Source organism: Entelurus aequoreus, linkage group LG20, assembly GCF_033978785.1.
Source record: "Entelurus aequoreus isolate RoL-2023_Sb linkage group LG20, RoL_Eaeq_v1.1, whole genome shotgun sequence".
NCBI lineage: Eukaryota > Metazoa > Chordata > Actinopteri > Syngnathiformes > Syngnathidae > Entelurus > Entelurus aequoreus.
The window spans coordinates 19,317,863-19,336,412 of NC_084750.1; the positions used below are offsets into that span (position 1 = coordinate 19,317,863).

The window sequence follows — 18,550 nt, forward strand, 5'->3', positions numbered from 1 at the left end:
GACATGATTTCTGTAGCCGGCGCCTCACCTGTCCTGTCCGAGAAGAGACGTTTTGTGAGACGCTTTTTACCGGAAAAGTCCAAGCTCAAGTTGAGCGAGCTGACTGTGGTTAGTGCTGCTCCACAGACATACATGATGGAGGTGTGAACACCGTCACACCTCATGACAGCCCATGGTAGCTGACGTAGGCTAACACCGCTCGCTTATTTCTCACCAATGCTACGTCAGCACTCTGGGGGGACGCCAAGGAAAAGGAATTTGTTGAGTGGTTAACACTGGTAACTGGGAACCAAGGGGTACTGGGTACGAATCCCGTTCAGGTTACAATGCTCCAGTCAAATGAGTCTGGTTTTTTTCACGTCCACTGCAGTTTACTGAGACAGGTTCTCATTTAAATATGTCATTGGGGCCCGAAATCATTTCTATAGCTGACCAAGTAGAGCAGAGTGGTTAAAGCAGCTAGCTCCCAATCAAAGAGAACTGGGTTCAGTCATGGTCGAGCAATGACTGGGTAATCTCCGGCTGGAGGACATACTATTTTGTATCAGGTTGACGAGACAGGTTCTCAATTTAATATGTCATTGGGGCCCGAAATCTTGGCTCCAGCAGATCAAGGATAGCTGAGTGGTTAAGGCAGCTAGCTCTCACTCAAAGGGGATTGGTTTCAAATCCAAGGCATGGTCTAAAAAAGCAGAGTCTGGCGACGCATGCGTGTTTATCATAACTCTCTCGCTCTCTCTGTCCCTCCCGCACGAATGCTGCGGCGCGCACAATTTGTTTTGTTTTTAACCCCTTCTTAACCCTGAACGTACATTGAAAATACACGCAACCCTAACTCAAAATGCCGGACATTTGATGACAGCCCCGCAAAAGAGGACATGTCCGGGGAAGAGGACGTATGGTCAGTCTAGAATATATATATCGATATATCTTACAAACTCGATATATCGCCCAGCCCTCATTCACAGTAGTGCCAATAACTTCCACATTTTCGAATGTACATTGTGGAGGACAAAAAAAGTCCTCCTTTCTGTCCAACACCACATGAAAGTGGTTGCTTTTTGCCATCTTATTTGTCCACACTCCTTTTTATACACTTTACAAGAAATACATTGAGGGCAAACTCCGTAGCTTGCTAGCCTGTGCGCACTAGCTTTCTGAGACTCTTATTTTGTTCGCGCAGGCAGGATGAAGCAGGGCTTTTATTGTGAAGATAGGAACTGTGCGGTCGGTCTTAAGAGTTTTGACGAGTCTGTTGAAATAAAAAGTGTTTCTCGCCTTCCTGTCGGTCATTTTTTCTTAATAATGATCTTGCAGCAGCCAGCGTCATCTCACAAGACCCTCGGGTGCCTTGAACGTCAATCAAGTGACGTCTTAGTGAAGATTGATGATCGCTCATTTTTAGGACTATTTTTTCAATGCCTGGCTGGCGATGGACTGACACACCCTCCACCACCGATGTAATGTGCACCTCTCACAATGCTAGTTTGCGCTATTAAGACTGTTCAACAAATGTCACTAATATTTTTGCCGGTAGTTTGTATTACTTGTTTAGCACTTAGCCATCCTGCTTCATTATGTTTAACTAAATATGGATCCATTTAGCACACAGCTTCTAAAACACATCCTCATTACATTCAGGCTCAAAAACACAAGGTTCTGGATCATAGTTTGTCCCAAAGTCGTCTTTGTTATCTCTCACCAAGTCTGCCATGGTGTTGTACTGTTGTCGTAGAAGGGAAAAGCGAACTTTGATGCGTCTTTTAAATTAATACGTCGCCATATGCTTTAAATGAACAAAATATGTAAATATTACATGTTATTATGAATGTTAATTAGATATATAATCGGATACATGTTTTGTTCAGTTCGAAGTTAACGACAGACACTGTAAACAAAGAAGAAGTGCTGCAGGCTGGAAGAATCAATACGTTATTTTGGTCTTGGCTGCTAAGAGTCAACCCACACAAGCTTCTTTGATTTCTGTGTGTGTGTGTGTGTGTGTGTGTGTAGTTGTGTCACCAGGAGCTACAGACTAAACAAACATTACACACCTGGCCCTCGCTGTTGTACCGCAGTTACACAACTCGGCAAGGTACTGCAAGCTGGGGCTGCGGTTTTCCTGGTGCCGGTCGACGACAACACCACCACAAGCACACTCCCCCGATGAGGCAGTGTCTGGAGACGCACTGTGGAGATAGTAAACAGGTGTCATGGCCGTCGGGCTGGAAATTTAAAGTGTTTGGACGTCAGCTCCTTACCGTGTTTTGAGGGAGCTCGGGGGGGGGGGGGCCTTCCGATCCGTTTGCGCATGCGTAAACCTAACCATTTCCTGCCTTGCTACTCGAGTGTTACAACCAAAATTGACAAAGTATGTGCATAGACATCTTATAAGTAGACGCAGCATCGAGTGCTACTGCCTTCTGGCGCCATCTTGGAGTGGTGATACGCTCCTCTCAGTGCAATTCATTTGGCAGGAGCAATGAACTGCCAGCGCATTTAATTCATCTTACCTCACTGAATACCACTGATTTTCACGCAGTTGTTTTGTCATACGTGTAGCTATGATAAAGGACACATGTTTTATTATTCATAGTTTGCTTAACAGTAATAGAATATTCTTATATGCTATAAGTGACCAGACGTCCGAGATCAAAACTGGGAATATAATCCCAGAGAAGGGGGAAAAAAACGGTCAACTATTTTTAAATTGAAGAAACAATATGATTAGGTTATATATACATGCGTATAGCCTACATAAACAATGTATGAATACATTAGATATCTATATATCTTAGGGACCTATAGACTGTATCTCTGTTGATGCAGCAGCAGAGAGTTTATTCTGTCTTGACACTTTGTATTGATATTTTGTATTACATTCTTCCCTTAAATGATGTTAACAGTGATTGTTTTATATGTATTTTTTATGTATGTCTGCCAAATACTTAAACATAAACATATATAAACACCTGAAAGTCTTTATATCAGCTAAAACCACCAGTTTGGCTTTTACAATCTTTATCTTCATCATTTATTTCAACTTTATGTTATTCAAGTGTGACATTTTTAAATGTAATTAATTTCATTGACAAGCAATTCTATTATGGTCATACTCTTGTTTGCTAGCGGCTACAATTTCAGTACTATTGAAGATCTTTGCTCCTTCTCAACTCTGTGGTAATATTCTTATCACAAAATACAACCAATAGTGCGTTAATGTTAAATCTTACTTGTGAAAAGTAAGCTCCCCGATTCCTATTTTCAACAGTCTGCTCATTTGAGCAGTAAAACGCTGAATCTTTGTTTTCTACCTGTCAGTTTAGGCTGTTCTCCGGCTCCTCAACACCACTTCAAGATGGCGGCCCAATTTCTCGCGTCACAGTAGCCAATGCTGCGTTTACTTATAAGATGTCTATGAGTATGTGCATTCAAAGCATTTGGGTCGCAAAACTGACTTTCGCAAAATGGAGCGTTAGAAATTATTAGACTAAAACATAAGCTTATTTAGCTACGGCAATGTAATTTTACCTTTTTTACTCGCAGTAAGTAAACAACTCACTCTTGTTCGCCTGCTTGGCGCAGCTGACAGTATTTCCCAGGATGCATTGCGCGTTGGTCACGTGAGCTGGCGATCTCATTACGTCACCTGAATCGTCAAAAATTTAATCGGCACCCTTCATATTTGATTAATGTACGAAGTGGACGAATAAAAGTGATTTAATATTTAACTTGTAGTTGTCCATTATATGAGATTATCAATTGATACTTCTGCGAAGCGTTGCTTAAAAAAAAATAGTCAGACGCTTATACTGTTTTTGGAAAAACCAGTTATGTTTTTTAACAAAATAGACCGACTACAAAAAATATGGGAACCGGATCAAACGTACTTATGACTTTATTGTCAGAACAGGCATATTAAAAGCAGACAAATAGGGAACGGAACTTACTTCTGAGAAGAAAATGTCAACGACCGATCCGTTTGCGCATGCGTACACCAAACCATTCCCTGCCTTGCTACTCGAGTGTTACAACCAAAATTGACCAAGTATGTGCATTCAAAGTATTTGGGTAGCGAAACTGACTTTCAAAAAATGGAGCGTTAGAAGTTATTAAACTGAAATGAACGCTTATTTAGCTACGGCATTGTAATTTCACCTTTTTTACTCGCAGTAGGTAAACAACTCACTCTTCGCCTGCTTGGCGCGTGGTGCCGCCGACAGCATTTCCCAGGATGCATTGCGCGTTGGTCACGTGAGCTGGCGATCTCATTACGTCACCTGAATCGTCAAAAATGATATCGGCGCCCTTCATATTTGAATAATGTACGAAGTGGACGAATAAAAGTATTTAATATTTAACTTGTAGTTGTCCATTATATGAATTGATTAACGTGGACTTAATGAAAAACTTATTGGGGTGTTACCATTTAGTGGTCAATTGTACGGAATATGTACTGTACTGTGCAATCTACTAATAAAAGTTTCAATTAGAGATGGCCGATAAATGCTTTAAAATGTAATAGCGGAAATTATCGGTATCAGGTTTTTTTATTATCGGTATCGTTTTTTTTTGTTTTTTTATTAAATCAACATAAAAAAACACAAGATACACTTACAATTAGTGCACCAACCCAAAAAAACCTCCCTCCCCCACTTACACTCATTCACACAAAAGGGTTGTTTCTTTCTGTTATTAATATTCTGGGTCCTACATTATATATCAATATATATCAATACAGTCTGCAAGGGATACAGTCCGTAAGCACACATGATTGTGCGTGCTGCTGGTCCACTAATAGTACTAACCTTTAACAGTTAATTTTACTCATTTTCATTAATTACTAGTTTATTTGTAACTGTTTTTATATTGTATTACTTTCTTTTTTATTCAAGAAAATGTTTTTAATTAATTTATCTTATTTTTTTTTTATTTTTTTTTAAAGGACCTTATCTTCACCATACCTGGTTGTCCAAATTAGGCTTAATAATGTGTTAATTCCACGACTGTATATATCGGTATCGGTAATTAAGAGTTGGACAATATCGCAATATCGGATAGCGGCAAAAAGCCATTATCGGACATCCCTAGTTTCAATCAATCAAAAAAATGATATTATCAATTGATACTTCTGCAAAGTCAGACGCCTACACTGTTTTTTGGTGTAAACTACTGTTATGTTTTAAATGTATTTAACAAAATACACTAATTACAAAAATTATGGGAACCGGAGCAAATGTACTTATCACTTTATTGTCAGAACAAGCATATTAAAAACAGACGAATAGGGAACGAAATAAAAATAAAATATACTAAATAAATAAATAAACAAATACATATTATAAACTAGTGGTTAGTTGGTATATTAGCACAGCTTGTTTTGAAAAGAAGTGACAGAGTTCTTTGTGGGCTGCCTTTGTTGTTCTGACAAATATTTGTGAATAGCACATTTCACCCAAGGCAATTATTTTCAAAACATTTTCATATTTTTTGAATTTTCTTAGTGTTCCCAGAAGAACATAATTCTCAGAAATAACGTTTGGAATCTTAGGGATTGATGCAAATCATCCCACAGAGCTTTACTAAATTTACTTTTATTTTTATTTTTATTTTTACTTTTATTAAATTTACTAAAAAAACTACATGTATTCATAGTTGATTTAATATTCCCATCAAAGAAGTGTGAATGAAAGTTGAGAAATGGGTTTGATTGTTTTTTTTATGTCAAAATCACATCGAAGTAATCTGAAAATATATAATTTGAAGAAGAAGAAAATAACAGCCCTCAATAGAGAACGTCATCGTTGGACTTGTGGCGCATGCGCAAAAGGATGGCACAGTCATGCCAGAAGAGAGAGTAGCTCAAGGAGCGCTGGAGAGTGGATGTTATTTCCAGGGTTTACCGCAATCATTTCCTGGCAAGTATTTTCAGAATCTGGAATTATAGCTTCTGATCAGTGCAGAAGAGGGCCCAGCTGCAGGTTTCAATCCATGTCTGGATCCTTGCAAGCAAAACAAGTGTCGCCTCCATACTTGCCAACCTTGAGACCTCCGAATTCGGGAGATTGGGGGGGTTGGTGCTGGGGGGCGGGGTTAAGGGGGAGGAGTATATTTATAGCTAGAATTCACTGAAATTAAAGTATGTCTTATATATATATACTACTTACGTATAAAATACTTCACGGTCTAGCTCTATCGTATCTTGCTGATTGTATTGTACCAAATGTCCCGGCAAGACATCTGCGTTCAAAGAACTCCGACTTATTAGTGATTCGCAGAGCCCAAAAAAAGTCTGCGGGCTATAGAGCGTTTTCTATTGGGGCTCCAGTACTATGGAATGCCCTCCCGGTAACAGTTAGAGATGCTACCTCAGTAGAAGCATTTAAGTCCCATCTTAAAACTCATTTGTATACTCTAGCCTTTAAATAGACCCCCCTTTTTAGACCAGTTGATCTGCCGTTTCTTTTCTTTTCTCCTCTGCCCCCCTCTCTCTCGTGGAGGGGGAGTTACACAGGTCCGGTGGCCATGGATGAAGTGCTGGCTGTCCAGAGTCGGGACCCGGGGTGGACCGCTCGCCTGTGCATCGGTTGGGGACATCGCTGACCCGTCTCCGCTCGGGATGGTCTCCTGCTGGCCCCACTATGGACTGGACTCTCACTATTATGTTAGATCCACTATGGACTGGACTCTCACTATTATGTTGGATCCACTATGGACTGGACTTTCGCTGATATGTTAGATCCACTATGGACTGGACTTTCACACTATTATGTTAAATCCACTATGGACTGGACTTTCACAATATTATGTCAGACCCACTCGACATCCATTGCTTTCGGTCTCCCCTAGAGGGGGGTGGGGGGGGGGGGGGGGGGTTACCCACATATGCGGTCCTCTCCAAGGTTTCTCATAGTCATTCACATCGACGTCCCACTGGGGTGAGTTTTTCTTTGCCCTTATGTGGGCTCTGTACCGAGGATGTCGTTGTGGCTTGTGTGTGAATGCTGAGCTTAGCTTTACTTAAAAAAAACCATGACACACATTAACTGCATCAAATCACTACACATGATTCTCTAACAATATTTGGATAAACATTTTAGGATTAAAACATATATCCACCAAGCAAGACGTCAATCAGTCTTTACTGAACTGCAATTGCGAGGCCAAATTCATGAATGGTTGTGTAATGCTGCCATCTAGTGTTCACTATGTGACCTGCACCCAAGGGAACATCCATGTGTGGTACAGGAGACTGAACTCTCGTTTATCGCGGTTAATCGCTTCCGGTTCCTACCGGAACTAAGCACATTTCCGCAAATTCGGCATTATAAACCGAATGTTTTTTCATTACACATGATTCTCTAACAGTATTTAGATAAACATTTTAGGATTAAAATATATATCCACTAAGCAAGACGTCAATCAGTCTTCACTGAACTGGAATTGCAAGGCCAAATTCATGAATGGTTGTGTAATGCTGCCATCTAGTGTTCACTATGTGACCTGCACCTAAGGGAACATCCATGTGTGGTACAGGAGACTGAACTCTCGTTTATCGCGGTTAAAGCCTTCCGGTCCCTAAGTAAATATCCGCAAATTTGAAATTAGAAACCGAATGTTTTTTTATTTGTTTATAGCTACAGCAGAAAACCCCGTCTATGACATTGTAAATACGCATCTTAACATTAGTACAGCCCCGTAGACATGAAATAACACACACGTCACTTTCAAAGTCATTTAATCCAATAAATCATGCGGCTTTAGGGTGGGCCAATCAGTGGCCACGATACTTAATGGCATGCTCTGATTGGCCAATACGACTGTCGTAATAATAATTGTAGTTCATTTAGCCATTTTTATGTTTGAAAATGCTTAACCCTCCGAGGTATACATAATTTGATATATTAAGTCGGATGCAAAAATGTATATAAAATTGTTTGGATTTATGTTTTTTCCTCAAATCTCTCAATCAACCTCAATCCGAGATCAAACACAATATTTTTATGTTTATTTTAACCATTTGAATGCTCTTTTGAACTAATTATGTCCGTTCTTTATATTTCATCAAATTAAATTATAGTAAATGTTAAAGGGCTTGAATATACATACATTAGTTAGTAATCAAACTAATTTTTATACAATGTTTTTGCTGTGTCAGATTACAATAAATTAATAGAAGTTTAGTATCATGAGACAAAGTCCCCATTGACAAGCATTATAAAAAAAAAAATTGTGCAGTCATTATACAAGGAGCAATTTATGTGTGAAATTATTAACACATTACCGTAAAATATCAAATAATATTATTTATCTCATTCACGTAAGAGACTAGGCGTATGTCAGCAATCGTCACGCACACACAACAACCAATAAAAATTTGGCGGGGGCGGGTCATGGCAGAAGTGCATTGTGAAAAAAAAGATGCTACCTGCTACTTCCGTACCTATGAAAATGTATAATTTCAACATTGGCGGTAACTTATAAAAACTGAGAAGGGCTGAACAAAAATGGCACCGAAAAGGAAATCATATACTGCAGATTACAAGCTGGAAGTAGAGAAATATGCAGCAGAAAACGGCAATCGAGCAGCAGAAAGAAAGTTTGGAGTATCAAATAAATTTCCCCAAAAAACGCGACCTATACGTCCAGTGCGACTTATATATGTTTTTTTCCTTCTTTATTATGCATTTTCGGCCGGTGCGAATTATACTCCGGAGCGATTTATAATCCGAAAAATACGGTACTGTATATATAATATGTAAATATTAAATATATGTTATATTTTATATTGCTACTATGGTACATTTTTAGTCTACTTTATAGCTGCATTATCCTTTCCATACTTTGTAACTGAGCTACTGTGTGGAACAATTTCCCTTGTGGATCAATAAAGTTTGTCTAAATCTAAGTCTAATTCGATCCCATCCTGATTCTCGATTCAACACGATTCTCGCAATGTACTAATAGGTATAATAATTATTATCAAACTTTTTCCAAACAAGTAACTGGTTGGAAAAGCTCCTTTTGGTTGCATGGAAATGACCTGAATTGTATTTTTAAAAATGGATTCTTATAAAAACGAAACGTTTTTATTTTTTATTTTTGAAAGTTATAAATCAATTTAGAATCGGGATGAATAAGAATCGCGTTCATTTGGATGTGAATGGATTTTTGTGTGCACCCCTAGCAATTACCATGAAATATATATTATAGGGGTGTAACGGTACGTGTATTTGTATTGAACCGTTTCGGTACGGGGGTTCCGGTTCGGTTCGGAGGTGTACTGAACGAGTTTCCACACGGACATATTAAGTAGCGTAACGCACGTTGTGTAAACAATGCACACCGAGGCACAACACACGGCATGCTGGCAGATAACGGGCTCGGATAGACTGACCATACGTCCTCTTTTCACCAGACATGTCCTCTTTTGCGGAGCTCTCAGGGCGGAGTTTCTTAAATGCCTCAAATGTCCGGCATTTTGAGTTAGGGTTGCGTGTATTTACAATGTACGTTCAGGGTTAAGAAGGGCTTAAAAACAAAACAAATTGTGCGCGCAGCAGCATTGGTGAGGGAGGGGCAGAGACAGAGAGAGTTATGATAAACGCGCATGCGTCGCCAGGCTCTGCTTTTTATCCATAGATTTATCACATTTAATTTTTTATTATCTATAGCAGGGGTGTCAAAAGTGTGCCCCGGAGGCCATTTGCGGCCCACAGCTAATGTTTTAAAGGTCCACGGCACATTCTAAAAATACTATTAAAATAAACAAAAACATAACAAAAGTGAAATAAAAAAGCTTAAAGGTTAAATGTAATTTAGAAAAAGTTGCAATGTTGACTAATAAAACAAAGCTGTTTTTTTTTCTTTCAAACTGTCATTGCTCAAAACATAATATTGAATCAAAATCAATGTTATTATGAATTATTGACCTGTCCAAGGTTCCGATTACTTCACATCAAATATTCCACTAAGAAAAATATTTTTGGTGGAAGATTTTGCAAATTTGGTAAATAAATAACCCAAAAATGTATATTTCGTTGTTTTCTTAATGTACCGAAAATGAACCGAACGGTGACCTCTAAACCGAGGTACGTACCGAATCGAAATTTTTGTGTACCGTTACACCCCTAGTATATTATAATAATATCTAATAATGGGGGGGTATTAGAATACAGGTTTCTTTTTTTGCTGCTTCGTTCAAGTAGATGAGAGCTGGTAAAAACACAAACAAAATGGTGAATATTGAGGACTTTAATGTAAAAAATTAACTAGTGAGGACATACAGTACATCTCTGACGACTGAGCTCCACATGTTTGGTTTGAAGCAGCTGCTCCACAGATATAATTCATTATCCTTCATTAAAAAGGTGCAGTAGTTATAATAAACGTGAAGGGAAGGGGAATCATATCAACAAGGCCTGCTTGGCTTTTCATTGGTCAATGGACATGATCTTGTTGTAGACGGCACACGTGATGTGGCTAACAGTGGACGCCATCTACAGACAGGCACTAGTGCAAGCAGAAAGCAGGAAGGGGGCAAGAGAGGCGGTTTGGACGCCATAACGGCATGTTTTTTGTTTTTTTTTACTGCAGCAGGTAGACATCTAGTGTGTAGCAGCTTCTTCACTACTGGACTGCATTAATCCTTTCATTGCACTTTTGGGAGGTGAACGTGTGCAAAGTCCAAACACAGGAAGTGGTGACATGCCCTAATGGATGCTGCTCTAAATCCCTTTAGAAGCCAGGACATCTGCCTGCTCCAAATTCAAGTGTCTGGGTTCAAGAGTGAGGCTTCCTACCTCACCTCGGACCTTGTTTAGTGCAGAAGAGCACATCTCACAAGTTGCCGCTCTCCGGAAAGGACACTCTTTGGCGTGCGGTCCTGGGACGATGCCGCGCGGGGACGTCGGCGGCACGCTCGCCCCTGCTTTCGGACGGTTGGCTCTCAGCCCGCGGGGCCGCCGCGTCTCCGACGAGCTCGCGCAAGAACTTGAACTTGGACAGGAAGAGCTGCCAGACTACATACCAACCTGGGACCGACAGACAAGACAACATTGTGACACTCACTCATTAATAATGCAGCCTATCATAGCATGCAGACCACCATAAACATCACAGCAATCTGATTGGCTGTTTAGTAGTTGCCATGACAATCCATGAGTCGCAATCACAACGACTGTATATTTAATGTAGGGTTAGGGTTGTACGGTATGCCGCTACTAGTATAGTACCGCAATACTAATGAATCCTATTCGGTACTATACCGCCTCTAAAAAGTACCAGTGTCCCCCTCGCCCCCCCTTTTTTTGCTGTTTTACGAGTAGAGGAGCATGTTCGGCAGCGCACAATCAAGGAGTACTTACAAGCAGACACAGTGAGTAGACAGAAAAGGGAGAATGGACGCATTTTGGCTTAAAAACTGACGATAAAGGTGACGTTATATCACTGAAACGCCCTCAGGAAGAGGTGCTTTAAGACATGGCTAGCTAGCTAGCAGCTAAAATCCATCTGCAGTCGGCACTGTATTAGTTACTTCTAAATCACTAATCCTCGCCTCCATGGCAACAAAGAAAGTAAGTATCTTACAAGTATCATCCCTGCAGGACGAGGAATAGCTAAACATGCTTCACTACACACCGTAGGAGGATACAATAGCTCACCGGCGTCACAATGTAAACAAATGCCATGGGTGGATCTACACCTGACATCCACTGTAATGATACCAAGTAAAGGAGCGTATCTAGTCGATACTACTATGATTACATCTATATTTTTACCATCACAAAATCTTTTTTTAATTCATATTATGTTTATAAACTCAGGAAATACGTCCCTGGACACATGAGGACTTAAATTATGAACAATGTATGATCCTTTAACTACTTTGTATCAGATCGATACCCAAATGTGTGGTATCATCCAAAACTAATGTAAAGTATTCAAACAACAGAAGAATAAGTGATTATTACATGTTAACAGAAGTGTAGATAGAACATGTTAAAAGAGAAAGTACGCAGATATTAACAGTAAATGAACAAGTAAATTAATTCATTTTTTACCACTTGTCCTTAATAATTTTGACAAAATAATAGAATGATAAATGACACAATATGTTACTGCATATGTCAGCAGACTAAATTAGGAGCCTTTGTATGTTTAGTTACTAATAAAACAAAAGTTGTCTTGTATGTTCACTATTTTATTTAAGAACAAAATTGCAATAATAAACATATGTTTAATGTACCCTAAGATTTTCTGTTAAAATAAAGCCAATAATGCCATTTGTTGTGGTCCCCTTTATTTAGAAGAGTATCAAAATACATTTTGGTATCGGTACCGGTTTTCATGTTGGTTCCACTTCTAAATGCAGTCTGCACAGGTGTACTCCTACCCAATCTGAAACTGAGCTCAGACATTCAGTGCTATTTATTGTTTTGAATAATCAATGTAATTGGGCAACAAAACACACCTGTCAGTCACATGTTCCAATACTTTTGCTGTCATAAAAAATGGGTAGGTTCAAACAAAAAGGCGTTATAAGTTAAAGTTATAGTACCAATGATGACAGAAATTTCCATTTCCTATTTTTGTTTATTTATTCAGGATAAATATATTTGCCTTCCAATGACCGTACAATGGTAAAGAATTATTTCCTTTTAAATGGTTACTTGCATTAATAATAATATTACATTAAACCACTGTATAGTTTTTGTCCATTATGGCTTCAGTTTAAGAGCATGATGTAGACAAAAGCTTAGAGTTAAAGTACCAATGATTGTCACACACACACTAGGTGTGGCGAAATTACTCTCTGCATTTGACCCATCACCCTTGATCACCCCCTGGGAGGTGAGGGGAGCAGTGGGCAGCAGCGGTGGCCCCGCCCGGGAATCATTTTTGGTGATTTAACCCCCAATTCCAACCTTTGATGCTGAGTGCCAAGCAGGGAGGTAATGGCTCCCATTTTTATAGTCTTTGGTATGACTCAGCCGGGGTTTGAACTCACAACCTACCGATCTGAGGGCGGACACTCTAACCCAGGCCTGGGCAATTATTTTGACTCGGGGGCCACATTTAGAGAAAAAAATGTGTCCCGGGGCCGGTACATCTAATTCTTATGAAAACTAATACAAAACCTCACAATAATGTCTGATTGAATGCTAAAAACGTTATGACAGACCGCCTTAAAAAACGTAATGGAATTTTACATTTTTCTATGAAGGATAAAACACTGAATATTGACAAAATATGAACGTCACACCCCCTTTCGATCGACATATTTTACAATCAACTGAAACGCATCAAAAATGCAACAAACAGTGAAATATGAACGCGAAGGGTACAAAATAAACCCACCCACAATCTGATATATCACTAAGCTTTAGAACTTTGTTGCGAAAATCTCCTTCCGCGTCTGTGGAAACGCTTCCCGCCCAACCTCGTCTGAGCTGCTGTGACGTCGATTACCATAGTAACTAATTAGCTGACCATAGTAACTAATTAGATGACCATATCAACTAGTATATCATGCAAAAGCACAGATTCCAAGCATTGAAATACTTTGTATAGTTCAAGACTTACGGTCATTAGAAAACATCACTGCACATCATAATGGCAGCTACAGTTTCCATCTTAAAGATCAAAAACAATTATTTGGGAATGTCCGGCGGGCCAGATTGAAAAGCTTAACGGGCCACATGTGGCCCCCGGACCTTAACTTGTCTAGGTCTGCTCTAACCACTTATCTTATCTTCTAAGTTGTGTATTAGATCCAGATGTAAATACCTGGAAATAAAAGTCCCATATTGATCTTTTGATGTCAAACCCAAATGTTTTCAGTCTACAACAAAAATAAACAAATTGGACTCACTGTTCCAATACTTTTGGAGGGCACTGTATATCATCCATGGATGGATGGTATCAGCAACTACAAATTCCGAATCCAATCGTTGTTATAACGAATGGTGACACCCACATTTTAATGGTGACAAACATGCAAAAGACTAAGACATGAGGAAGCCTCACCACTGTAAACACATTTGGTACTATGTGATGGACACTATAAGCATGGTATCACATTAGCAGTGATAGACTCATAAGCAACAAGATAAAAAAAATTAAAGCTGCAAGCAGCGATGGACGGGACCGACTTTGAGGGCCCATAAAATCCAAACCGGAGTAGTAATTAAAACTCTTTCATCAACTTTTAATCAGAAGGGTTCAATCTCTGTCCTGTGCTAATTTAATGATTGAAAAAAGTTGATTGTTTTTACACAAATTTTGTTTTGAAGGGGGAATTGCAAACTTCCTGTTGCTTTTTGCTGGGGGTTGTCAGTGTATGAAATATAGGTCTAAGTGAGACCTACATAGAGGTTTTTGTTTCATGTCTCTACGACATTCCTACTGGGAGTTACAGGCAGTTTTGTCTGTGTTTTCTTCCTGAGGGGGCCTAGAGCGCAATTTTGAGTTTTGGGGTTTGGTTTTTTTTATTAGATCGCAATTTTCGCCAGTCCTGATGTGTGTGTCCAATTTGCTGAGTTTTGAAACATGTTAAGGGGGTCAAATTACAGCTCAAAGAGGCGGCAATATAATAATAAAACGCTAGAAATACAATAGGGTCCTCTGTCCCAAAGGGACTCGGTCCCTAATAAGCATGGTATCACATTGGCAGTGATAGACTCATCAGCACAAGATAAAAATAGACTTTTCAGGGACATGACTAACTTGTGACTGCTAATCCACTCTTCAAAGAGCTAAAATTAAGTATAGTACATGTAAGTAGTAGCTTATGTAAGTATAGTACATGTAAGTAGTAGCTTATGTAATTATAGTACATGTAAGTAGTAGCTTATGTAAGTATAGTACATGTAAGTAGTAGCTTATGTAAGTATAGCACATGTAAGTAGTAGCTTATGTAAGTATAGTACATGTAAGTAGTAGCTTATGTAAGTATAGTACATGTAAGTAGTAGTTTATATAAGTATAGTACATGCAAGTAGTAGTACATGCAAGTATAGTACATGTAAGTATTGTACATGTAAGTATAGTACATGCAAGTATAGTACATGCAAGTATAGTACATGTAAGTAGTAGTTTATACAAGTATAGTACATGCAAGTATAGTACATGTAAGTATAGTACATGTAAGTAGTAGTTTATATAAGTATAGTACATGTAAGTATAGTACATGTAAGTAGTAGTTTATGTAAATATAGCACATGGAGATGTGCTGTCCTGGAAACTTACCACACAACATGAAGATAAGCGCACACAACAGCGTGGCCACAATGACCAGCAATGTGAGTCCGACACTTTGCCACATCTTTGCCGGAACACTTGGTGGACGAGGGCGGGAGAGTTATTTTCCAAAACCCACCATGGCTGACAACATGGCTGAGAAAAAACGCGCAATATTAGCGAGGTTAGCCGCCTGCTAGCTCGCTCACATAGCGAGTTCGTCGAGAGAGGAAAAACAAACACAGTTAGCCTGCTAGCGTGTGGCTAACCCAATTATCTGTTTCACAAACAGCAGTTTTAAAAGCACTTCTCAGGCCAAATGGCGACCGTAAAGCTCGTCCACAGTAACTGTCCCCAGTCTAGTCTACAGTAACCGTCCCCAGTCTTGTCGGGTCCTCTTTCTTACAAGCTACATAACTGCACAATGTATTCATCTTTAAAGAGCAAGTAGATCGACTGCCACTGCGACTGCGCGAAACAGAAGTGGCTTCTGGGTAATGTAGTTGACTCCAGCAGGCAATTCTGCAGTCATGTGGTTTTAATATATTCATTATTGTTTTAAAAATGGAGCGACGATGTTTTTATTTACATATTTGTATAAATGTTTTTAGAATATTTTCTTTTTTTGTGTGTTCATATTGTTGCTGTCATATTGTTGTTGCAATAAAGTTCAAGAAAAAGAAATAAAAACGAACATATCGACTAACACTGCGACTGCGCGAAGCAGAATTGTCTTCCGGGTAATGAAGTTGATCAAATCAACTCCTTATTCCAGTCAGTTATTAAAATCCATCCATCCATTTTTTTACCGCATGTCCCTCTTGGGGTCGCAGGGGGTGCTGGAGCCTATCTCAAATGAAATAAATAAATAAATGTTATAATTGAAATATTAAAATCATGAAAATGTAACCTATTTTTATGGACCTGCCTCTTTGTGATGTTAAGTTCCTGTTATAAGCTGTTATAGCTCTTATTTTGAAGGCGGTAAGAGCGGAAGTGGTGACACGATGTGGTGGAGCGGAGTTTTGAAAACAAACGAAATAAAGTGGTCATCGTGTAAAACTGGAGCCTCCGTGTTTGTAGTTTTTATACAGTATATGCGACACATATCAACCCTCGGTTACATTGGTGGCAGCAGTGAGATTTTTCAAAAGTCCGCTCCGCCACACCGTGTCACCACTTCCGCTCTTAGCGCCTTCAAAATAAGAGCTCAAAGCATATACTGTATAACAGCTTATAACAGGAACTTAACATCACAAAGAGGCAAGTCCATAAAAATAGGTTACATAAATAACGTATCTTAATTGACTGAAATTTTTTTTCGTTTAAATTCTTCATTTAACCAAGCTAGTAATGTGTAACTGTATACAGTACTGTATACAGTACTGTATACAGTACGTGTTACTGTTCCCTCGTTTAACGCTGGGGTTATGTTCCAAAAAAAATACCCGCTTGAACTTTAAGTGAAATCCGTGGAGTACAGTTGATTTTTTTTCTTCATTTTTTAATGTGTTTTTGATCAATATATATATTTTTTCGTTTAAACTATACGTTTTTTCATTTACAGGATGTTTTTTTTTCATTTACTGTGCATGTTTTTTCGTTTATAGGCTGTTTTTATTTATCATATGTTTTTTGTTTACAGTACTGTACAACACAATGCGCATTCATACGCTGTAATGAAAAAAAACATGCGACACTAAAAAATGACACATACAAAAACATCTGTGTAACAGCAAGGCCGTATAAAGTGAACATAGTGTTGTAGCGAGGGAACACTGTACATCCCATTTACAGTCTATGAAATGTAGATTATTTCATTAATATTGTATTATTTGAAATTATTTAATTATACTATAGTTATCTTTTTGACACAAAAAATGCATACCCCAGATAGCAACTGGGCAGTTTTAATAACTAAAATACTAGATTATTGTATTATTTATGCACCTTACATGTTGTTCCTCATCAGTCCAGCAGGGGGCTTAACTGCCAAACGCTTCAGATGCATCGAAACTGCCAAAAAAAAAAAAAGAACCAAAAAAACAAGGCACTCCCTGGTTAAAATGTCTTTAATATTTACAGCATGTTTAAAAACAAAAATTGCAGTGAACCTCTTATTTTTTTGGCCAAATCTTTAATGTTTCCAATTCAAGATATAAATAACGATGAACTTGTAGCCATCTAATTACAAACAATAGCATATCAGAAAACATTAATAAAGCTTTAATTACTCATGTACATACATGCATAACCAATATTGTACCATCATGAAATTTAACTAAAAAAAATAAAGTCAATCACTCTGTGAGAAACAGAATGTCTCGTGCACTCGCGCAGGCGACAAGATCCTCCTCGCCTCATCATTTGCATATTATGAGCATGCCACTTTATGCATTGTGTCAAAAAAAGGAATGTCAGGAATACAATCAGACCAGCCAAACCGTTTGTGTGACTGACACTCTCAGTACCTGCCAGGTACGACAGTCATGTACGTCACACTAACTGTCATATTTGACGTTTACATTTTTTGCTGACTGAGCCTTTTCTTTCCCCCATCTGCAGAGTAATAATGTTGTGCACACCAATGGTGCTATACCCGTATCATTCTGTGTCTGATGAAAGGTGCATACTGTATTGATAGTATTGCTTAAATCTGTCAAGATACATTGAGATACAATTTGTATCAACTATAATGGTGGCCTCAGAGGAAACATGAAACACAATTCCAAAGCATTAATAAAATACAGTACAGGCCAAAAGTTTGGACACACCTTCTCCTCATTCAATGCGTTTTCTTTATTTTCATGACTATTTACGTTGTAGATTGTCACTGAAGGCATCAAAACTATGAATGAACACATGTGGAGTTATGTACTTAACAAAAAATAACTGAAAACATGTTTTATATTCTAGTTTCTTCAAAATAGCCACCCTTTGCTCTGATTACTGCTTTGCACACTCTTGGCATTCTCTCCATGAGCTTCAAGAGGTAGTCACCTGAAATGGTTTTCACTTCGGGCGGTGTAGCTCGGTTGGTAGAGTGGCCGCGCCAGCAACTTGAGGGTTCCAGGTTCGTTCCCCGCTTCCGCCATCCGAGTCACTGCCGTTGTGTCCTTGGGCAAGACACTTCACCCACCTGCTCCCAGTGCCACCCACACTGGTTTAAATATAACTTAGATATTGGGTTTCACAATGTAAAAGTGCTATGAGTCACTAGAGAAAAGCGCTTTATAAATATAATTCACTTCACTTCACAGGTGTGCTTGAAGCTCATCGAGAGAATGCCAAGAGTGTGCAAAGCAGTAAT

At 38.8% G+C, this 18,550-nt stretch overlaps 1 protein-coding gene across 1 annotated transcript; it reads right to left on the reverse strand.

Moving 5' to 3' along the window:
• Positions 1 to 10,239: 10,239 nt before the first annotated feature.
• On the reverse strand, positions 10,240 to 15,724 carry smim13 (small integral membrane protein 13). Its single transcript, XM_062028848.1, has 2 exons — positions 15,250 to 15,724; positions 10,240 to 11,033 (listed from the first exon to the last, which is right to left on the reverse strand). Exons 1-2 carry the CDS (start codon positions 15,323 to 15,325, stop codon positions 10,840 to 10,842), a joined length of 270 nt encoding a protein of 89 aa, XP_061884832.1. The 5' UTR covers positions 15,326 to 15,724; the 3' UTR covers positions 10,240 to 10,839.
• Positions 15,725 to 18,550: the final 2,826 nt, after the last annotated feature.

Bases quoted from the DNA above. Each gene is read 5' to 3' on its own strand.
- smim13 (XM_062028848.1), bottom strand. From the start codon at position 15,325: ATGTGGCAAAGTGTCGGACTCACATTGCTGGTCATTGTGGCCACGCTG. The intron at 11,034-15,249 runs GTAAGTTTCCAG...TGTCGGTCCCAG, and splicing joins GCTTATCTTCATGTTGTGTG to GTTGGTATGTAGTCTGGCAG.